The sequence below is a fragment of the Moschus berezovskii genome, chromosome 15 (genome assembly GCF_049115385.1).
Source record: "Moschus berezovskii isolate FMDL1 chromosome 15, NW_MosBer_1.0, whole genome shotgun sequence".
In the NCBI taxonomy this organism is placed as follows: Eukaryota; Metazoa; Chordata; class Mammalia; order Artiodactyla; family Moschidae; genus Moschus; species Moschus berezovskii.
This window is the reverse complement of record NC_142474.1, coordinates 16,724,262-16,747,847: the sequence shown is the minus strand read 5'-3', so window position 1 is coordinate 16,747,847 and position 23,586 is coordinate 16,724,262. Positions and strand designations below refer to the sequence as shown.

At 47.5% G+C, this 23,586-nt stretch overlaps 1 protein-coding gene across 2 annotated transcripts in view; it reads right to left on the bottom strand.

Moving 5' to 3' along the window:
* Positions 1–14,540: 14,540 nt before the first annotated feature.
* Positions 14,541–23,586, bottom strand: part of TTI1 (TELO2 interacting protein 1) — a 45,936-nt gene continuing 36,890 nt past the window's right edge. Inside the window, exon 8 of one of the 2 annotated variants that reach the window (XM_055437198.2) lies at positions 14,541–16,068. In XM_055437198.2, the coding sequence (XP_055293173.2) occupies positions 15,885–16,068 (184 nt within the window). In that variant the 3' untranslated portion in view covers positions 14,541–15,884. The remainder of the gene's footprint in view (positions 16,069–23,586) is intronic. The other variant, XM_055437193.2, reaches the window with a different exon arrangement.

Genomic DNA, 23,586 nt, shown 5'->3' with positions numbered 1-23,586 from the left:
TGAGGTATATAAACAGGTCATCTTTCCTCACTAATTTATGGATAGTATGGTTGAATTCTCTTTTGTCAAGGGCTTTCTTGGTGGTCCAGTGGTTAAGAATCTGCCTGCCAAAACAGGGGACAGGGGTTCTATCCCTGGTCTGGGAAGATCACACGCTATGCAAGGCAACCCAGCCCATGCACAGCTTCTGAACCCACATGCCACAGTTACTGAAGTGTGCATATTCTAGAGCCTGTGCTCCACAATGAGAGAAGCCACCGCAATGAGAAGCCCACACACTGCAACTAGAGAGTCGTCACAACTAGAGAAAGCCCATGCACAGCAACAAAGACCCAGCACAGCCAACAGTAAGTAAAATAAATAAAAAATTTAAGATATTTCTTATGTCAGTTTTACTGAGGTATATATGACGATTATGTTAATAGAATAAAAGCATCCATTTAAAGTGTATAACCTGATATAGTCATAAAGTCACCATTATATGATAAACATATACATATATAATCAATAATAATTTCATGAACCCCCAAAACTGCCTTTGTACCCCTTTGCTATCAATCCCCTTCTCCAAACTGCAGCCCCAGGTAACCAGTGATATACTTTCTACACATTGGTTTTCCCTTTCCTAGAATTTCATATAAATTGAATCAGACAGTATATACTCTTTTGTGGTTGGCTACTCCCACCAAGCACAGTGATTCTGAGATTTATCCAGGTTGCGTATACTACCACTTCATTTGTTTCTACTGTTGAGTAGTATTCTGTTGTATGGATATATCACCATTTGCTTATCCATTCTCCTGTTGATGGACATTTGGGTTGTTTCTAGTTGGGGCCATTATATATAAATCTGCCATGAACATTCATACACAAATCTTTGTGTGGACATGTTTTCACTTCTTTTGGGTAAATACCTGAATGGGATTGCTGGGCAGCAAAGTAAATGTATGTCTGAAAACTTCCAAACTGTTTTTCAAAGTGGCTACATCATTTTGCATTCCCATCTGCAATATATGAGTGTTCTGGTTGAGGAGCAGGTTATTTTTAAAGCGTGAACTCAATGCCATCTTCACTGTAGGTGACTGTAAAAACACTTTAGAATGTACCCCGAGCTATAAAATGTCAGGAATGGTAATGAAGGCTCTGTGAGGGCACAGACTTGTAGTGTCCTGCTGTGTCCCCAGTGCCTCACACAGGTCTTGAGGTTCGTGGCATGCACTCAATAAATCAATCAATGAATAAAGATCTGCCCCTGACAGGCACTGACAGCTTTTAAGGGTTGGGTCAAAGTTTGGACTGTATCTCATTTAAACAAAGGAAGTTTTTTGGAGCCCTGTTTTCTCCTTCCCTAAATATCACAAGACCCTTGTTTGGAACTAGTCGGCATTTCTAATTACCGTGGGACCTACCATCCCTTTGGCCAGATTTCTCTTCATAGCCCAAGATGGCCTCTCTACCTCCCAACACTGGGTCCGTATTTCAGCCAGGAGGAAGGAGGAAAAGGGAGAGAGGGGCACACAGCCTCTCTTTAAGGATGCTTTGAGTCGGACACGACTGAAGTGACTAGCAGCAGCAGCAGCAGCTTGAAGTTGAAGATCATTTCTGCTTCTCTATCATGAGCCAGAACTTAGTCACGTGGCCACATCTGGCTCAAAGGAGATGGGAAAGAGTGACCTTTATTCTGACCAGCTGTGTGCCTGGATAAATAGTTCAGTTCAGTTCAGTTCAGTCTCTCAGTTGTGTTAGAAGAAGGGGAGGTTAATTATTGATGACTTCTAGCAGGCCCTACTCTGAGTCTGCCTCTATCCTGAACTCTAGGCACTTTGAGTTTAATATACTATCTTAGTAGAAAAATACAATTATTCCTCAAAATCAGGGAGAACTTTTTAATTCACTACACAAAAGGAAGCCAGGCTGGTGGGTGAGGAGGTGTCTCACTCAGCACCTCCAAACTCCCCACCTCCTACCACCAGACCAGCCACGTTAACTTCTACCTCAAGGTTTTTTGCTCCAGCTACAGGGGATGAGAGTGGGGTGGGAAGCAGTTGACGGGTGGTGCATTCAGAGAAGGGGGAGTTAATAATGGAATCTGTCGACAGACCCACACTGTTGACCAGCCTGAGACCTGAGTTGCTGCCTTCTGGGAGCCTACCTGGGGAGACCTACCTGAGGAAGCTCGGATGGGCCCACTGGCTGAGCTGGGTCCACTTGGCTGCCCTTCCCACAATCCATCAGACTTGATGTCCAGGAAACAGCATCCTACAGACAGTAGGGCATATCCCAGAGCTGTGTGTCCAATATAATAGCCATTACCCACACATATTTTTTCATAACATGTTATTTATTTATTTTTAATTGGAGGATAATTGCTTTACATTGCTGTATTTGTTTCTGCTGTACAACAACATGAATCAGCTATGTGTATAAATACATCCCCATCCCTCTTGAGCCTCCCTCCCACCACCTACCCCTGATCCTGCCCCTCTAGGTCGTCACAGAGCACAGGGCTGAGCTCCCGGTGTCATACAGCAGCTTCCCACCAGCTAGCTATTTCACACATCATGGTGTATATACGTCAATGCTACTCTCTCAATTCGTACCCCCGTCTCCTGCCTCCACTGTGTCCATGAGTCCTCTACATCTGTGTCTCTGTGCCTGCCCTGCAAATAGGTTCATCTGTACCATTTTTCTAGATTCCATATATATGCATTAATATATGGTATTTGTTTATTTCTTTCTGACTTACTTCACTCTGTATAACAGATTCTAGGTTCATCCACCTCACTACAACCAACGTAGATTCGTTCCTTTCACATGTATTTATTTAAATCTAAACTAATAAAATATGAAGTCCCCCAGTTGTACCAACAATATTGCAAGTGCCCTATGGACACCTGTGGCTAGTGGCCACTGTATTGGCTAGAGAAGGCATAAAACACTTTCATCACTGAAGAAAGTTCTGTTGGATTTGCTGCCCCGGAGGAAAGACAGCACAGGTTGAATTGCAGAGGCAGAGTACTGAGAAAGAGGCCAGTGATGGGTCTGATGTACACTGTGCCAGGCAGACCCCAGCTGGGCCACCACAGTCTATGGGCCCCACACTCCACGAGGGAAGCAAATGGGAGAGAGGAAGGTGTCCAGGCAAAGATGCAGAGGCGGGTGGAAAACTGTCTCGTATAAGGGATGTTGTAGTATGGGGCTCCTCCAGAAGCAGATGCTGGGACAAAGGTGGGTTTTTTTTATATTTATTTTTTAAAGTTTATTTATCTATTTACTTGGCTGAACTGGGTCTTAGTCGCGGCACTTGAGATCTTTGTTGTGTCATGCAGGATCTTCCATTGCAGTGCGGGCTCCAGAGCACACAGGCTCAGTAGTTGTGGCGTGGGATATGGGATCTTAGTTCCCTGACCAGGAATCGAACCCAAGTCCTCTGCATTGCTAGGCAGACTCTCAACCACTGGACCACCAGGGAAGTCCCTGGGACAAAGGCTTAAGGGTATGTAGTTTACTGGGGGAGGTGATTCCAGAAAGTACCAGAAGGGGAGTGGGGAAGTGAGACAGGGAAAGTGTGAGTGGTCAGGCCAGCAGCCACTGTGAGCGAGCGGGGCTGTGTCCTACCAGGAGTTCTGGGAGCCAGTGTGGAGCACGTACCTCAAAGTCATCCCTAGGGCTGGGGGACCTGTGGCTTTTATATATTAACTTCCATCAGTCATCGGCTGAAGGCTGTCCCCAAGCTGTTAATATGCCAAGACTTCTGGTCTGCTAAGAAGGCCCTCCTTATCTATGGAAAGTCTTCAGGCAAAGAGATGCAAACATGGGGCAGCAGGAAGTGAGTGGGAGCACACTGAGGTGGTAAGACTTGAAGGGTGTGGGCTGGACACTGGGCCCTGTGTGCTACAAAAGAGAGAACCAACGTCCTTAACCCCAGCCTCCTATCACACACACACACACACACTCCTTGCACACACCCCCTGATGGCCTCTTCCTCTTCCTTAGACTCACCCTGTTCCTTCTCACCACAGGACCTTTGCATGTGCTGTTCTGGAGGTGTCTGGAGCACTCTCCTACTCTTTCCCATCCCCTCTCATGTAGTCAAGTCTTATTTATTCTTTTGATCTTGGCTCAAACATCCCTTCCTTTAGGCAGCCTTCTCTGAGGGACACCCCCACCCCAGCACAAGTACAAGCCCTCCTGTTGCACACCAGCCCAGCTCCCTGTCCTGTAAGTGTGTCATGACATATTTGTGGGGTTAGTTGTTGTCTTCCTCACAGACTGTCTTGCAATCAGACTGTAAGAAAGGATCTTGCTTCTCCTTGTTCACAGCGACACAGAGTAGGTCCTCAAGAAATAGATGTGTGGTGAATGAATGGAAAATGAATGAATTCCAGTCCCATTGTCTAGGATTTCTAGTAGCCAGAGAGAATTTACCAGTTAAAGACCCCAGGAAGAGGAGGAGGCTAATTAGCAATTCATTAGGATTCGTTTTCACTTCTGTAGTCAATGCTAATCACTTGTTTGTTTAAAACAGGAAGTTCTACACTCATTAAATCTATTAGTAAATGAAAATGTTTCTCAGGAAAGTCTGGCCTCCCACACTGGAGTGTAAATTCTAGGGCTCCTCCTCACCCCACCCCCGCTGCTTTGTGCAGACTTCCCAAAAGTCAGGAAAGCAGGCACTTACAAGCTGGAATTGCCCTGGGAGAGCCCCGCTTCACAGTGGGACCCTGGGAATCTTCTTCAGCCCTCTGAGCTCAGTTTCTGCCCCTGTACAATGGGCGCAACATTCAGTCTCAGGGCTGTTGTGAAGGTTAGAGAGAGCTGTGTAGCCAGGAGTATCAGCTCACATCCTGGTGTTATCTTTCTTGATGGCCAATAGAGGGTCTATTTGAGAATGTAGCTACCTGGCAGCCCCAGTGTCCTGAACTCTTTCATTCTTATTAACAACCAGGCTCCTGGGACTTGCCTTGCGGCTCCGGGCTTAAGACTCTGTCTTCCAATGCAGGTGCACAAGTTCAATCCCTGGTCGGGGAACTAAGATCCACATGTGGGATCACTTTTCCTGCATCAAATTTTTGTGAGTCCTCACAAAAATTCGACAAGATGAGCTGCTATTATTACTCCCAGTTTTACAGATGAGGAAACCGACTTGTCACATGGTCATATGGCTGGAAAGTGCATAAATGGCAGAGGCAGGCTGCCTTCAGATCCCATGCACTTCACCACAGGAAGGACAGTTCTATCCCCACGTGAGGCCTCAGGAACAGTGGAGGGGAGGACTGGGAGCCTGGCAAGGGTAAACTCAGCCCTCCATCCAGTCCCGTAGCAAAGTCACAGAGAACAACTTCCCCGGGGCAATGCTACCGATCCACTCAGGCACATACTGAGCACCCACTGGATGTAGAGTCGTGTCTGCCGTTGGGTGTGGAAGAGACCAGTCTCCCTTCCTGAAGTTTCATCCTTTTGTTCAGACTTATTTCTTAAGGATTGTACCACAATGCTTTTTAAAAAATTTTCTTCTATTTAAAAAAATTATTTTTCTTTTTTAAAAAATTTACTTATTTCTAATTGAAGGATAATTGCTTTACAGAATAAATTTTTAATTAGAGGATAACTACAATATTGTGATTTTTTTTTGCGATACATCAACATGAATTGGCTATGCACATATCCCCTTCCTCTTGAACCCCCCTCCCTCCCCTCAGTCCAATGATTTTTTAAAAAATAACATCAACTCATTTTGTGCTTGTAAATGTTTATTTATTATTTATTTATATTTCTGGCTGCACTGGGTCTTCATTGCTGCACAGGTTTTTCTCTATTGTGGCAAAAGGAGGGTACTCTTTTTTGGGGTGTGTGGGCTTCTCATTGCAGTGACTTCTCTTGTTGCGAAGCATGGGCTCTAGCATGAGTGGGCTTCACTAACTGTGACACGTGGGTTCAGTATTTGAGGCCTTGGGCTCTAGAGTGTGAGCTCAGTAGTTGTAGCACACAAGCTTAGTTACTCTGCAGCATGTGGAATCTTCCTGGACCAGGGATTGAACCCATGTCTCCTGAATTAGCAGGTGGATTCCTATCCACTGTACCACCAGGTAGCTATGGTTTTTCCAGCAGTCACGTGTGGATGTAAGAGTTGGACCATAAAGAAGGTTGAGCCCTGAAGAATTGATGCTTTTGAACTATGGTATTGGAGAAGACTCTTGAGAGTCCCTTGGAGAGCAAGGAGATCAATAGAGTCAATCATAAAGAAAATCAGTCCTGGGTGTTCATTGGAAGGACTGAAGATGAAGCTGAAACTCCAATACTTTGGCCACCTGATGGGAAGAACTGACTCATTAGAAAAGACCATGATGCTGGGAAAGACTGAAGTCAGGAGGAGAAGGGGATAACAGAGGATGAGATGGTTGGATGGCATCACCGACTCAATGGACCTGAGTTTGAGCAAGCTCCGGGAAGCTTGGTGGTAGACAGGGAAGCCTGGCATGCTGCAGTCCATGGGGTTGCAAAGAATTGGACACGACTGAGTGACTGAATTGAACTGTACCACCAGGAACATCCCCAGCCTTATTGTTTATGGTCCCCACCTCCTTCCCTCTTCCCAGAGGGTCCCCTCCCTTTGTGTCTGAGGGGCAAATACTGCAAAGCCAGCTTGGATGGCCTCTCTTCCACGAAGCCTCCCAGTTTCCTTTCAGTTCATGTTCTGAGCTGGCACTTATACCTGTAAGGAATCATCATCACCTGACAACCAGCTCCTACAGAGCACTGCCCAGCTGCCAGGCCCTGAGTCGAACACTTTATTCTCACCAGGCTCGAATTCTCACCATGCTCTCAGGGAGGTATGATTTTTACGCCCATTCTGTTGAAGCTTGGAGCAATGAAGAGACTTGCCAAGGCAGCAGGGTCAGAAGTCAAACCCAGGCTGCACGTCCAAAGGCCATGCTCTTAATTGCTGCTCCCAACCTTCTTCCAGTCCAGACTTTATCACTGCCTTCTCATGATGACTGTCTTGGTTAGCTCTCCTCTGGGCTTGGCTTTTAGGAGACAGAATGTATGCTTTTTTGTTTTGGGGTCTGGCACATAAAAAGCCTCGAAAAATACTTGTTGGATGAAATTGAAGTTTCCAACCTGCAGATTCTGAATTCTGTGGCGTAACCCGGTATAACTCATCATATAACTCATCATGGGATGTCGGCAGCCTCCAGTTTGAATTCTATCGTTGCCCTCTATTTGGTGCCTTTGGGCCCATCCCTAGGTGGCTGTCATCCTAACAGTGAGAGGAAGGGACATGCCACAGCCCTGTCCAAGGTGCTGAAGATGCAGCCAGGAACGCCATCTCTCCACAGGGACAAGGCTGCCAGCCTGACAGAGCCACAGTAGAGGCTACGGCAGAGGGCAAGTAAGGCAGCCAGGAAAGCCTCTGAGCCTCACCTTCTTCTTTCAGGGCTCTGAGGGGCTCAGATGAGCTGGGGCACTGATGGGAGGATGGTCTTTGTCCACGCACACAGGAGCTGTGCGGTGGTTGCCTGTACAGTACACAAGCCATCCTGTGAAGGGGTCTTTGCCAAGATCCCTTTCCTTATTTGGCTTAAGCAATACCTCCTCTTCCCAAGCCTGGTTGCCCTGGAGAAATGTAAAGCACATGAGAGGAAGCCCAGATGATGTTATACTCCTATCACCAAAATGTGAGCAGAATAACAGACTCACAAATGCCTTATATTTGAATAATAATTTTTTGAGTGAGTGAAGAAGTTACACATATGATTATGCATATGGCTTTAAAATGTGAAGATATGAAGGGTACAATGTGAAAAGATTTCTCATCACTGATCCTGCTATACTTCCTACAATGCTGCCACCTGGGTATTCTTTAAGAGGAATTCCACACATAAAGTATCTCTGTCCCCCATAAATACTAGCATTGCTCTGCTTGCCTTTTTCTTTAATAATAAATCTCAGTGATGGACACAGAGAAGTGGCTCTTTTTTAAGTCTATTTGGCACAATAGTAAGACACTTATTTAGCCAAGACCCACTGGATGGACCTTGAGGTCATTTCCAAACTTTTATTAATGCAAACATTGCTTCAGTGAACACTGTGTTCACCATCCTTGCATGCTGTGCTGTGCTTAATTGCTTAGTCATGTCTGACTCTTTATGACCCCATGGACTGTAGCCCGCCAGGCTCCTCTGTCCATGGGGATTCTCCTGGCAAGAATACTGGAGTGGGTTTCCATGCTCTCCTCCAGGGGATCTTCCCAACTCAGGGATTAAACTCAGGTCTCCCCCATTGCAGATGGATTCTTTACCATATGAGCCACCAGGGAAACCCATGAATATTGAAATGGGTAGCCAATTCCTTCTCCAGGGGATTTTCCCAACTCAGGAATTGAACTGGAGTCTCCTGCATTGCAGGCAGATTCTTCACCAGCTGAGCTACCAGGGAAGCCCCCATCTTTGCATATGGACAAGGAAATCCCTAAAAGCAGGATTGCTGAGTCAAAGAGTGTGTGCATTTCAAATTCTGATACCCACTGTTGTTTCATTCATTTTATTATATGGATGGACCACAGTTCATTTACCCAATCCCTCCCTCCCTCCCTCCCTCCCTCCCCAACCCCTCCTTCTGCTTTCTTTTTAATCCCATGTTTACTTTTAGGAAATAGTTAACATTTCATGACATTTGACATACCATTGTTCAGTATAGCTCACTAGAACTTCTGGTGGGGCTTTTTGGGGGGTGGGGTGAGGGGTCTTTCAGCCTCCTCTGGGTGGATTTGAAGTCCTGTGATTAGGTTGTTTCCTATCTTTTGCCCCCAGTCTCTTGAGATATTAATGTAAAGCATTAAGCATAATGCCTGGTACATACTGGGCATTCAGTATTGTGAGTTTCTGCAAATCAGGAACAACCTTGCCGTGACTCGCCTGTGCAGGTACCCCTTTGTGCACACGCATCAGTATTAAATTCTTAGAGGCAGAATTGCTGGTCAAAAGGTGTATACATTCAAATTTATGAGATACAGTCAAGTTGACCTCCAGAGAGCTTACACCAATATACATATTATATATATATATATTCCCCTAGAGAAGGGACTGACTACACATTCCAGTATTCTTGCCTGGAGAATTCCATGGATAGAGGAGTGTGTATATATATATGTATATATATATATATATATATACAGATATTGGCCACGCTGCACAGCATGCAAGATCAGCATGTGGGATCTTAGTTCCCCAACCAGGGATCAAACCCATGACCTCTGCAGTGGAAGCAAGGAGTCTTACTAACTAGACTGCCAGGGAAATCCCGAGCTCGTGCCAACTTACATGCCTGTTTCCCCCAAGACGTTATTATCAAGTCAGTCACAATTTAGGAGGTGGATCAATTTTAGAGACTGTTTGGTTCAAATCCTTCAACTAGCAGACAGGAACTGAGGCCCTGGGGAGGAGGAAGGTCCGCCCAAGGTCACCCGTAAACTGTGGCATGGTTAGATTCCCATTTCTGGCCTCTCTGGCCTCTTCTCGGGGACTGGGCAATGTCCCGGATGGAATGTGTGAGAGCATGAGGTGGGGTCTGTGAGGTAAGAAAGGATGTGAAAATGGGGCGGAGGGGAAACGGGGTGCACCAAGGTCTGTGTCCACTGCACACCTCTGCCCTGGGGAACATAACAGGTTTTAGTTCTTGCATATTTTTTGTTGGCTGTGCCATATGGCATGTGGGATCTTAGTCCCCTGACGAGGGATTGAACCCATGCGCCCCTGCAATGGAAGGCAGATTTTAGACACTGGACCACCAGGGAATTCCCATGTTTTGTTTCTTGAAGAAACTTCTGACTCATCTCCATTACTTCTCCCTGCTCCACCTCCCCCACTGCCCCCACCCCACCCCATCTTTTCCCTTGGAAACAGAGATTCTGGAAGGTGCTTCCTTACTTCAGAGCCGTCTTTGTGGGAGGAAGCTGAGGACGTGAGGGTACTAACAGAGAGCAGGTTGAGACCCAGGAGCTGTTGTGCGAAAAGAATGGCAAATTACCTAAGGAGGGAAAACGGAAGGGGGTGTTGGAGGCAGCCGTTCATCAGCGCTTTTTAACCCTTTCCTGCTGTGCAGGCAGGCAGCCCCAGACACGGGAGACCAGATTTTCATAAATGGCTGGGGCTGATGGCTCTGAAGGGAGGTGGGCACCGCTCCCTCCGAGTCCTTGGCAGACAGGCTTTGTACTCTGGGTGAAAGTGTTGGATAAAAAGAGAGAACAGCTCCTCATCTCGGAGAGGATTCCTCAGGGAAATCAGACTGCTTTTCAAGCATAATTTGGAAAGCCACTGCCGCCTCCAAACTTCTGTGGGGAAGGGGGTGGGGGGTGGGGAGAGGAAGGCCATTTATAAAGCAATCGGCGCGTCCATAGAGGCAGCCATCACGCAGTTATTTTCTGAAATTTGGCCTCTCCTCCTTACTCTAGAGGCAAGGCAACACGGGCGACTCTGCTTCCAATCGAGGCTGACAGAAGCTGGGGTGAGTCACACAAAGGGAGAGGGGCCCTGCCCTGCTCATCGCAGCCGAGCTGCTTTCAGAAAATCACTCCCCGTGCTTCTGAACGAGGAGGGAGCCTCATCAGAGGATCCATTCATCTCACTTCTTACTCTTAAACTTTAAAGCACATATTTATGTGCCTCGAGTTGCCCATGAACCACGGCGTGTCAAACAGTTTGGGGTTGATGGAAGAGGTACATTTTCTCGTCCTGGGACTTTCAGAAACACAATTTCATTGCCAGGCTCTCTCCTTTCCAATTTCTCCTGCACGCTGCCATGAGATGAATATTCCTAAAACGCTGCTTTCAGCGCATTACTCACCCATTCAAGAACCCTCCAAGTCCTCCCCTCTTGATCTCTTAAGGCTGGGATCCCCAGGTTGACAAGTCAAGGCCCTTTGTACTTGTGGCCTTGGCCACTACAACCTCCTCACACACACCTTCCCTAGACGGCCAAGCCACCCTTGTCACCTGTCACAGACACAGCCTGTCGACTTGGCCCCTCTCCACCCCACATCTCTTTTTCTGGTAACAGAAATGCAGCGCTTCCTTTTAGGGGAAACCACCCTAGTTCTCTCTCCATATAGTTTGGTGAGCTGACCTGACATCTGCCTCAAGGCCTGCCTGTGAAAATGTAGATCAGGGCAAACAAAGGGCCCTGGGCCAAAAAAAATAAAAGGCCCCTGTCCTATTTTGAGGGGCTCCTGAGCTAAGAACAGTGCTTACATGTGAAAAGGTTGTAAAAAATATCAAGGAAGAAGATGCCATAGAGCTGCTGTCCCCAACCATGGAAGACAATTTTCCCATGGACCAAAGAGGAGGGAGTGGTTTGGGGATGATTCAAACGAATTGCATTTATTGTGCACTTTATTTCTATTATTATTCCATCAGCTCCACCTCAGATCATCAGGGATTAGATCCCAGAGGTGGGGAACCCCTGTTCTAGAGAACCTATCTGCAAAGCCTAAAATATATGCCAGCTGGCCCTTTACAGAGAAAGTTTGTGGATACCTGCTTGGATGCACAGTGCTTGGTTTGGGGTGTGGCGACAGACGGGCTGCGCTGAGGAGAGCAAGTGCCAGGACTAGAACTGGAGCTGTCAGAAGGACGGGCACACTCTCCCAGGTTTGTTGAACCTATGTCTGGAACTAGTGGTGGCCATCTCAGGCACTTAACAGAGAAAAGCTGCCTGAGAAGGAAGGCCACACTGGGGGAAGCAGAATCAAAAAACAGAGGCTGGCTGTGGAGCTGAAGCCAGCTAGGCCCATTGGTCATGCAAGCCCAGGCATTTCTTTGCAGCTGAAGCCAGTTTGAGTTGGGTCTCCTGCCAGCTGCAAGGGAAGGAGTTACGATGAGCACAGATATTGGCAGGCATGCCTGATGCCCTTGGGCATGTTATTACCTTGTCTGGAATGCCCTTTATCCTCTCTGCCTGTCTGCTTATCTCTTAGGATCTTATCTCCTCCTCTGCTGCGATGCCCTGTAGTTCCTGGATAGTTCATTCAGAGACATAACCATCTACTTGCTCAGCTGTAAGTGTCTTGGAGGAGCAGGCGTTGCATCCCTAACAAAGCCACGAGCAGTTGGGTTGGGAGATGGGGGAAGGACAGTGTGTTGTCCTGGGAGCCAGGAACTTACTTACTCACCAGAGACACTATAGCATTGACTCTTCCTGAAGCAGCCACCAAAAGAGGCAGTGGCAGTGGCTCCATTTTACTTAGTTATTTAAAATATTTATTTATTTGACTGCATCAGGTCTTCATTGCAGCATGTGGGATATTCATTGCGGTAAGCAGGCTTCTTTAGCTGTGGTGCGTGGGCTTAGTTGCCCCTTGGCATGTGGGATCTTAGTTCCCTGACCAGGGATGGAACCCACTCCCCCTGCATTGGAAGGTGGGCTCTTAACCACTGGACCACCAGGGCAGTCCCAGCGGCTCCATTTTAGAGATGGGAAAATGAAGTAAAGTGACCCAATGAGGTCATGCCATTATGAAGAGGCAGAGTCAGAAATCAACCCCAGTTCTGATGAACTCCACAGCCATGTTCTTTCCAGAGTATGGTGCACCCCCCACCCCACCCCTCGACACACCAAGGGTCACATCTAACTCTTCTCAGGATCCCCTGGGTCCAGTTTTACATGTCTCCGAATCCTCTACTTCCTGCAGATCAGAGCTCAAACATCTCAACCCCAACTGCAGGGCCTTTCAGCATCTGCCTGTTCATTCCTCCCCTACCCCTGACTCCAGCCACACAGCCACTCAGGGTACTCAGTGTACACCCTGAATGAGAGGAGAAACCTTCGCTGCACCAGAAAGTTTTAACAAGGGGAAACGATCGCTTTGCAAAGCCAACGTTGACAAGGACTAGATTGAGTCAGCAGGACAGGTTCAAAATTAAAGTTGCCTGAATATAATAATAACCGGAGAGGCACTCTAATTAGTTTGTTTTTTTTTTTTAATCAAGTGCAACAATCTGCCTGCAGGAATCTGAAAGCGACTCAGGATATCTTAACTCTTTGAGGAAGCAGTGGGTTTTCGGAACATCATGGAAATTCTCTAGTGCAGGTTATCCCCTGGAGGGCTTCCCCAGAGCATGAGTTTCTAATATCATGGTACAGGGTGGGTGTGCATATACCCCAACTCCTTGGCACATCATCTAGGCCTGCCACACCCTGGCACCTGGTGAAGGAAGGCAGGCTGCTTTAATCTCCCTGGGAGCCAGGTCATGCTCGACAAGTCACGCCACCTCTCTGACCTGTTTTCTCATTTGTCAGGACCTAGAGATTGAATTAGTCTATCACTCTGTGTCCCCAGCGAATCGGGAACAATGCTCTGTGAATCTTTTGACAATCCCCTCAATTAGAGGGCATTTCCTCCCTTTCCCCAAAGGAAATCCCTGCAGAATTTTCAAACTGGAGAGAGTTAAGTGATTATCTCTCTCTTTTCAGGGCTTCTTAACCTGGAGTCCCTGGGGGGTCACAGGTGAGGTCTCCAAAATTGGACACAATTTTTCGAGGTCAGCTGAGCGGACCCAGCGGGAGGTGGAGATGGGCCGTGACTGCAGGCTGTACCCTCTAGTGAGTGACAGGGGAGGAGGAATGTTTTCGGGGAGTGATTCCTAGCGGAGTCTAGAATTGTCCAAATTTAAGAGTTCTCCCTCTGGCCCATTCTGTCTACTTTCCAGGTGGGAGAACTGGGGCCCAAAGTTGTTGGTGGGCGGGGCGGGTAGGGGGGTGGAGGCTGATGACTCACTGACATAGCCAGACCAGAAGCCAGCTGGGCATCCTGCTGCCCTTGCAAGGAGGCTCTGCAAGGCAAGGAGTGGGACCTCTCCGGAATGGGCTGGGGACCCTTGCCCCACAAGGTCCCCATGCCAGCCAGCTTCTGGTTGTTTTTTTTAGAGCTCAGGGATTATCTGTGTCACTAGAGGAGTTATCTAGCTAGTACCTCACCATGCATTTGCTGAGAAAGCATTCATCACTCCTGCACGTGTGTCCTTCAGCACCTGCGTGTATGTGTGTGCGGCTGTATACATGAATTTACATAATCTGTGGATTTTAAGTCTCCCAGCCACGAAAATCAAGTGTTTATCCTGCCTTTTCCACATAAACTCTCTCAAGGTTACCGCATGGTTGATGAAGGGACGCAAGGCTCTAGCTACAAGCCAGCTGGCATGGTGGGGCTGGAAGAGAACTGCTCTGAGGTCCAAAATGAACGAATAGGTCCAGGTGTGACCCACCACTGGCTGCCAACATCACAAGAAGAGATCAGACATCACACACCTCCTGATGGAAGTGTGTGATAGCACCCACAGCAGAGTGCTACCAAAAAATAAAAACAAAAAAACCCTGATCTCTTGTTTTGCCTCATTTCTAGGAAATACAGGTGACAGGGGGAGCCTGTGCAATGACCCCCAAGGGGATGTAATCAATAAATCCAGACTGTGAGAAGTGCTGTAGAATAAATGACCTGTTTCCTTAACAAAAAACTTCCCAGGAAAAGAAGAGAGGTGGAGAATCTATAAATTAAGAGAGATTTATTAAGGGACATATTGATAATGGCAATGTACACACCTTATTTGCATCCTGATTCAAACACAGCAGGAAAATCTGAACACGGACTGAATATAATATTAAAGGAACGCTGTTAACTTTTTTAATGCTATTCTGTGGGTTAGTTGCTCAGTCGTGTCCAAGTCTTTACGACCCCATGGACTGCTGCCCCTCAGGCTTCTCTGTCCATGGGATTCTCCAGGCAAGAATACTAAAGTGGGTAGCCAGTGCCTACTTCAGGGGATCTTCTGGACCTAGGAATCAAACCCGGGTCTCCTGCATTGCGGACAGATTCTTTACCATCTGAGCCACCAGGGAAGCCCAATCTATTCTGGTTGCCCATTAAAAAAAAAAAACAAAACCAGTTTGGATATGACATCTGGGATTTGCTTCAGAATAATGCAGGGGGTGAGTGGGGGCATGGAGGTAACTAGGAAGGGGCGGGATAAAGCAGGGCTGGCCAAGTCCTGACTGGTGCAACTGGGTCACCGCCATAGTGGCCTTCAGTAGACTGTTATCCATGATAGACAGTTAAAAAATACTTAAAAGGCATCCAAACAACTATCAGGAGTGTTTGCCTCTGGAGAGGAAAACTAGATGTCTGGTGAATGAGGCTGGGGAGAATGACTTCTCAGTGTTTTGTTCCACTTGGATTTTATACCATGACTCTGTATTATCCCTTTACAAACATAAACTCATTTTTAAAAAAGTCACCCAGTTTAAATAACAAACTTCAAAGTGAGGTCTTGATTATACTTTTCATCCAAGAAGTGCCTTTATTTCATCTCCTTCCAAAGAACAGGTGAGGTTCCATCTCCTTATCTGAGGAGAGGGAGCTGTGTGAGTCGGTGCTGCCGGCCAGTGACCGGAAAACTCGTGGATGGGTGTCGCTTCCACGTGGTCCTTGAGTGGTCACAGGACACACACGATGCACAGGCCTCTGCCCCACGTATCCCCAGGCTCTCGGGTGTGTGTGTGGGGGGCGGGTGGCCTGTGAGGCAGCTGGGGCCGCAGAGATGGTGAGCTAAGGAGTTAAGCCCTTAGAGCTGCCAGACAATGTCATTTGAAAACACCAGGTATGAAATATAAATAACAGTCGGCTGCTTTCCTTCAATCCAATTTCTGAGCAGTTGTGTGATCGATCAATTTATAAATCGATCGGCTGTCTAATCCACCTTGGCAGTCTTCTCTGCTGCCGCCGCCACCGCCCTCACCAAGGTGGGGTCGGCCCCATGTCCTTGTTCTCCTCGGCAGGGGAGGGAAGGGACCTCCTCTGGCGTCCACCTGCCCGCCCGGGGAGGGGCGGGGTGTCACTGCAGCTCCGGGAGCAGGCGGAGCACGTTGGCTGAGTAGGGGTTCTGCTGCCTGGTGGCCCCCCGCAGCTGCACAGGGTGGAGGCTGGGGTGGGGAGGCGTGAACTCCTCCGGGCAGTAAAGTTCGTTCAGGAGGAACCAGGTGGAGTCTGGGTCGACCTTCATCAGGTGGAGGAAAACGCTGTGGAGAGATGGAAAAGGAGTGTGGGGGCATGGGGAGGAGCTGCTGGGCTCCCCGCACCCCCAGAGGCTCTGTACTGGGTTATTTGTGAAAAAAACTGATAACCACATCACTTTGAACAGCAGAACAAAACCCACTTTAGTTCTGAAGACCATTATGATGGTCCCAAAGTCTAACAGAAAGAGAGGTAAAGAGTTTCATTTCCATTGACAGAGAGAAGGAAAGTAATTAGTCTGAGCGGAACCATATTGACATCAAACAAGCTCTTGGCAAAGAAAGTGGTTAAATTCTTGACTACAAAGCAGTGTTTAGAAGGAAGGAAATGGATAGGGCCCACCTCCATTACAGGGCCCTCGCCGCTCACAGGACCAGTTGCGGGCAGGGGCTCCCTGTCCTGCTTGGGGAGCCTGGGCAAAACCCTCAACTCGTGGGCCTCAGGTCCTTATCTCCTCCCTCCAGCAAGCTGCTGAACTCAGCAGTCGAGGCCTCTGAAAGCCATGGAATTTCGGTGGTCTGGATTCACCCACAAAGAGATCTGATCCAGTTGTTCTCCCGTGGCAGGGATGGCTAAGCCCTGCCCTGAGACCTTTAGCAGACGCCAAGTACTGGTCACGAACATACAACACAAACACAGCAGAAGGGCCCGGGCTACCCAGCGCCAGACACCCACCACAGGTGAGGTTCTTTATCTTGGTCTGAATCATGGGGTCACAACCCTTGTCTCTTATCTGCTCACATTTCATTTCTAAACGATGCCCGGGGCCACGGCACTGGGCAACCCAGGTGTAAACTTCTTACAGTCGGCTGACTCAGCGATGCAGAGTCTGGCTTTCCAGTCTCAGGAAGGGTGAGGCCCTGAGCTGGGTGGCTCTCTTGCAGCCATCCTGCCCATCTCAGAGCCTGGACCACCTGCACGGAGAGGGCGGCCTTCCAGACCACTTCGCCCAGGCGGTTGCCCCTGACTCTTCCTTCTCAGGACACTCTTCCCAGCACTTGTCAACAGCCTCTTGACTGACCATCTCCCTTCCTTATAGCACAAGCCCCTGAGGCCGGGGTCATCTGTCTGGTTCACTGCTGTACGTCGGGTGTTTGGTGTGCACGTGGTAAGCACTCAACCAACGTTTGATTGAGCAGGTTTCATGTTTAATAAGGAAGGGACTTGTCACGCTGCACACTGATGACTTCAGATGGCATCCCTGCTGAAACGGTTGTTGTTTAATCGCTAACTCACGTCTGACTCCTTGTGACCCCATGGTCTGCATGCAGCATGCCAGGCTTCCCTGTCCCTCACCATCTTCTGGAGTTTGCTCAAACTCATGTCCATTGAGTCGATAACGCCATACAACCATCTCATCCTCGGTTGCCCCCTTCTCCTCCTGCTCTCAACATTGAAATGTTGTTGTTCAGTCATCCAGCCATGTTCGACTCTTTGCAACCCCATGGACTGCAGCACGCCAGGCCTCCCTGTCCCTCGACATCTCCCATAGCTTGTCCAAGTTCATGTCCATTGCATTGGTGATGTCATCCAGCCATCTCATCCTCTGATGCCCTCTTCTCCTTCTGCCCTCAATCCTTCTCAGCACTGACGTCTTCTACAATCAGTTGGCTGTTTGCATCAGGTGACCAAAATATTAGAGCTGAAATAGCTATATTCTGTAAAATGACCTAAAGAAGAGGTGAATGGCTCACCACTAAGGAAGGATCCACGGATGTCACTAACGGGAGTCACGTTACCACAGACATCACCAGCTGCGTGTTTTATCTTCATCTCAGCTTCCTCATTTCTGAAAACAGGAGATATACTTCACCCAGGGTCCTGCTGGGGTTTAATTGAGAAAACACAGATCCGGCCCTATGCAGGGCTGCCCGCATGTGATCCCTGTCTACCAGCTAACAATGGACAGAATCTATCTGGTGGATCACGTTTTATTCTTGATGACCATTCTGAGGAGCCTCTCCCCTACTACTGGGCATTGGATAGGAACTTAAACAGTTGTGGTGTGCCTGCTTGGTCATGTCCAAAGTGGTTGCTAACTGGCGCTACATTCTGGCTTTTAATTTTGTTAATCTGAAAAACCTGTGCCCTTGGGGGACGGAATTCAGGTTTTACTTCAGTGGAGTCAGTTTTGCTTCTTTCCTTGGGTTTAACAGATGTGGGCTCAGGTGGCTAGGGAGACAGGTGGAGGGGGCACTCTAATTTTCTGACCTGTCTAGTGCCTGAAGTTTTCTTTACTCAGGATAATCTTGAGTTTATAACCTCAGCGGTGGCTGCTGGAAAAGTGATTAGAATATTCTAATTCATTGTTTCTACTTCACCGCAGAAAGGAGATGGGGCCTGCGTAGGAGACAATTTTTGTTTAAAAACAAAAATATCTTTGATAATTAGAGTGGCGAGGGAAGTGATGAAAAAATGCACCAAAACTGGGAAGCAGATTTCTATTTACACGTGACACAGTTGACAGTTTTCCCTGGTGCCAAAGGCTGTTAGAATGCAAATGATTTCATTTGATTTTTTTTTTTCTCCCCTTTCAAGAACTGGAACAATTCTTCAAGCAACAGCATGGGTGCACACTCTCAACTTCAAGGAGTATTTTGATCTGGGCAACACCCAGCCAAGTGGTGCTGCAGCCCAGTTCAGTCACCGCTCTGTTCTGCAATGTCGCAGTTCATTTTCGGCATCCCTTTTTAACTTGCTAAATCGGGTGCTGTATTCGTTGGCAGGAAAGGAAAAGGAAGGAAGCCACTCTCTCTGACCTTCGAGATCCCTAAATAAGACGCTAACGGGGAAGCAAAGGAAAAATCACGTGCAAAGTTCATCTTCTTCTAGAAGCCAGGGCCAAACTCTTGGAAGAATTATTTTGGGTCTCATTCCTGAGCTCCTAAAGTGATAGAATCCCCAGAATGGCAGGTTGGCAATGCTGGTTTCTTCTCTCTGCGTCTGGAAGCAAATTATTTTGCCTCTGTGAACCTGTTTTCGTCTTTCTCCAAAGGAAAATAATCACACTGGCCCCACCCTCCTCACGGGTTTGTTCTGAGGCTCTAAGGAGATGAGGTGCAGGAAAACACTTTGAAGTGTATGATGAGAACAACTGTTCCTTCCAGAAAGAGTGTGTGTGTCTCAGGAATAATTATCACTACCAACCCCAGCAGGACTACCACACCATGCAAAATTCTCAGATGCTCTGAAAAGGGCAGAACATTTGTCTTTTGCTTCAGTCATAATTTCCTTCATACTGACTTGGTAGGGGTCCCATTTCTCAGCCACTGGGATTGTAATTTTGCCCATTATTTTCAGGAAGAAATGAATGCACTGTTCTTTGCCCTCCGTGTGCCTGAGGTCGGGTGCCGTGCAACTGTGCCAGGTGGCTGGTAGGCAGAGCTGTGTTCTTTGCTTGGCAAAAGACATGCGACCTGCTGAACTCTAAACACTGACAAATTCTGAACCCAGACCCTCGCTCACTCTGAGGCCTTGAGAGCTGAGCCTGAGATGCAGAAGGTGTTGTCTGACTACTCAGAGGCCCAGCTTTGCTCCAACCTCTAGGATCACCCTGTCCCGGGCCCGGTTCCTGCCCTTTTTGGGGAGGGGGCGCCCAGACAGGGAAATGCAGAAAGTCGAAGACCCTGAAAGCATCCTTCTGCATAATCAAAAGATGAAAGACAAAGAAGAGACCTCTGCTTTGAATTGATTGGAGTAACTGCCTGGAAAATGTTCCTAATACATCTTGAGACATGGCCAGGATGGCTGGTGAACACGCCAAATGGCCAACTCCATCTTTTTTTAAGCCTAAAGAGAAACACTTTAAAAATATATATATATGTACACCATTTAACTCCTGCACAAAAATTTCTTTCTCCTTCCCCCAGGCCCAAATCGGTGGCTCCAGGGAGCACAGTTATCAAGAGATTATCTGGTCCCCAGAGTTTCGGGAGGCATTCGGCTAGGCCTCCTGCCTCCGAGTGTCCTGAGGCGAGTGATTATCTCTCAATAACCTGTAGGGCCGTGTAGCTTAAATGATAACTTGACTTTAAAAAATTTAGAACTCGCCGTTAGGCAGTTTCTAAGCAACCTCTGTTTCCATGGCAAAGAAGCCTAGTGTTTATACTGATTTTTCACTTAAAATGCGGTTTTATTGAATTTCACTTCATGCAGGCAGCCATTTCCCTGCACTTCAGCCCTATCTACAGTTGACGGGTATCAGTAAGTACCTAATAAACTCCAGACACCAAACCAACAGAAGCGACTCATTCCTTTACGATCAATATCAGGTGCTCTGAGTGACAAAGCTGGGGGTGAGGGCGCCTGGGGGGCTGGGAAATGTGCTGCTGGCATCTGATTGGCTGATTGGTCCCATCTCTGCGTGGCTCACCAAATGTTTACTGGCACCTGGTCCAGACAGGGGAACTATGTCAGGCGTGTGGGACACAAAGATCGGTGGACAAAGGCTCTGGCCTCAGGGCTACCTGTCTGGTGGGGGAGGCCAGATGGACCACAGACACCCACAGTGCGACATGAAGAGGGCCAGGCTCAGGTCATGGCTGGGCCGGAGCCAGGGAAGGACTCCTGAGGTGGGGATACGGCAATCTTTCTTGGACATCAAATGGGATTGGTTCTAAGCCCGTTCCAGCTCCAACATGTCCCAGTTCAGTTCAGTTCAGTTGCTCAGTCGTGTCCGACTCTCCGCGACCCCATGAATCACAGCACGCCAGGCCTCCCTGTCCATCACCAACTCCTGGAGTTCACTCAAACTCATGTCCACAGAGTCGGTGATGCCATCCAGCCATCTCATTCTTGGTCGTCCCCTTCTCCTCCCGCCCCCAACCTTTCCCAGCATCAGAGCCTTTTCCAGTGAGTCAACTCGTCGCATGAGGTAGACAAAGTATTGGAGTTTCAGCTTTAGCATCAGTCCTTCCAATGAACACCCAGGATTGATCTCCTTTAGGATGGACTGGTTGCATCTCCTTGCAGTCCAAGGGACTCTCAAGAGTCTTCTCCAACACCACAGTTCAAATGCATCAATTCTTTGGCGATCAGCTTTCTTCACAGTCCAACTCTCACATCCATACATGACCACGGGAAAAACCATAGCCTTGACTAGACGGACCTTGGTTAGCAAAGTAAGGTCTCTGCTTTTTAATATACTATCAAGGCTGGTCATAACTTTCCTTCCAAGGAGTAAGCGTCTTTTAATTTCATGGCTGCAATCAGCATCTGCAGTGATTTTGGAGCCCCCAAAAAATAAAGTCTGACACTGTTTCCACTGTTTTTCCATCTATTTCCCATGAAGTGATGGGACCAGATGCCATGATCTTTGTTTTCTGAATGTTGAGCTTCAAGCCAACCTTTTCACTCTCCTCTTTCACTTTCATCAAGAGGCTTTTGAGTTCCTCTTCACTTTCTGCCATAAGGGTAGTGTCATCTGCATATCTGAGGTTATTGATATTTCTCCCAGCAATCTTGATTCCAGCTTGTGCTTCTTCCAGCCCAGCGTTCCTCATGATGTACTCTGCATAGAAGTTAAATAATTAAGGTGACAATATACAGCCTTAACGTACTCCTTTTCCTATTTGGAACCAGTCTGTTGTTCCATATACAGTTCTGACTGTTGCTTCCTGACCTGCATACAGGTTTCTCAAGAGGCAGGTCAGGTGGTCTGGTATTCCCATCTCTTGCAGAATTTTCCACAGTTTATTGTGATCCACACAGTCAAAGGCTTTGGCATAGTCAATGAAGCAGAAATAGATGTTTTTCTGGAACTCTCTTGCTTTCTCCATGATCCAGCGGATATTGGCAATTTGATCTCTGGTGCCTCTGCCTTTTCTAAAACCTGCTTGAACATCTGGGAGTTCATGGTTCACATATTGCTGAAGCCTGGCTTGGAGGATTTTGAGCATGACTTTACTAGCGTGTGAGATGAGTGCAACTGTGCGGTAGTTTGAGCATTCTTTGGCATTGCCTTTCTTTGGGATTGGAATGAAGATTGACCTTTTCCAGTCCTGTGGCCACTGCTGAGTTTTCCAAACTTGCTGGCATATTGAGTGCAGCACTTTCACAGCATCATCTTTCAAGATTTGAAATAGCTCAACTGGAATTCCATCACCTCCACTAGCTTTGTTCGTAGTGATACTTTCTAAGGCCCACTTGACTTCACATTCCAAGATGTCTGGCTCTAGGTCAGTGATCACGTTATCGTGACTATGTTGGTCGTGAAGATCTTTTTTGTACAGTTCTTCTGTGTATTCTTGCCACCTCTTCTTAATATCTTCTGCTTCTGTTAGGTCCATACCATTTCTGTCCTTTATCGAGCCCATCTTTGCATGAAATGTTCCCTTGGAATCTCTAATTTTCTTGAAGAGATCTCTTGTCTTTCCCATTCTGTTGTTTTCCTCTATTTCTTTGCATTGATCACTGAGGAAGGCTTTCTTATCTCTCCTTGCTATTCTTTGGAACTCTGCATTCAGATGCTTATATCTTTCCTTTTCTCCTTTGCTTTTTGCTTCTCTTCTTTTCACAGCTATTTGTAAGGCAACATGCCCCAGCAGTTCTCAAACCTGGGGGCTGAGTCCTGGGCCTGTCCATCCCAAGTGGGGCAGAACCAAAAAGACGCCCTTCTGCTGAAAGTGCGAATATTATGGAGTGTGTCCTCACCATCTACTGCTAGACCACGCTGGCTTCAAGGGGAATTCTAGAAAACCGCCGGCCAATTGAGGCTCGGCAGAGCTAAATAAACCATAACTGAAATTCAGTGCTCCCAGTTCTCCTGGGTGACAGGCTATTCTTTCTCTGTCAATTACTTGCTTGAGGGATCTGCTGCTGCTCCTTGTCTCCTTCTGGATTTATAAAATGCTCTCATGAGCTGTCTGCATAAATGCCAGTGGTAAAGAACTTGCAGCTCTGAGAGGTTTATTTATTTATTTATATGGGGGGTTGAAAGAAGTTACTCAGGGCATCTCCTTAGGGACACGACGCAGGCTGTCTCTATGTGGGTGCGACCTAAACGCAACTGGAGGACAAACTCTCTTGTTGGAAAGCAAAGTGATTTTGGCTTCCCTGTGATTCTCTTTCTGGCAGAGCAGCCACCACGCTCTTCTCTTCTCTGGCCACCTCTTCTCCCATGTCTCCGTACCTGCTGACTCAGTACATGCTGACGCTACAAATGAGGCTGTGTGTTTCCTTTTAAATAAACGGATGCTAGGGGTATCCACGTGTCGGAGTCAGCAAAGCAGTGGGGCAATGCTTCCATACTCGGTAATTTACTCTAATGGGTCTCGCTTCATTGGTTAACCAGTATTTCAAGCCTGTCCTTTCTTGCTATTCAATTTAGCTATCTTCCCCTGCACGGAGGCCGTTTTTTTGTTTCTAAATGTTGGAAATGGAGGATTATGACTTGGAGCAACGATTTACTCTCCAAATAAATACCACCAATTGCCTTTGCGGCTATACATACTCGTTCGACTTAACTATATTTACCTGTTCACAGTCATTCATCTATCGATCGCCAACCTGCACACTCACGCAGA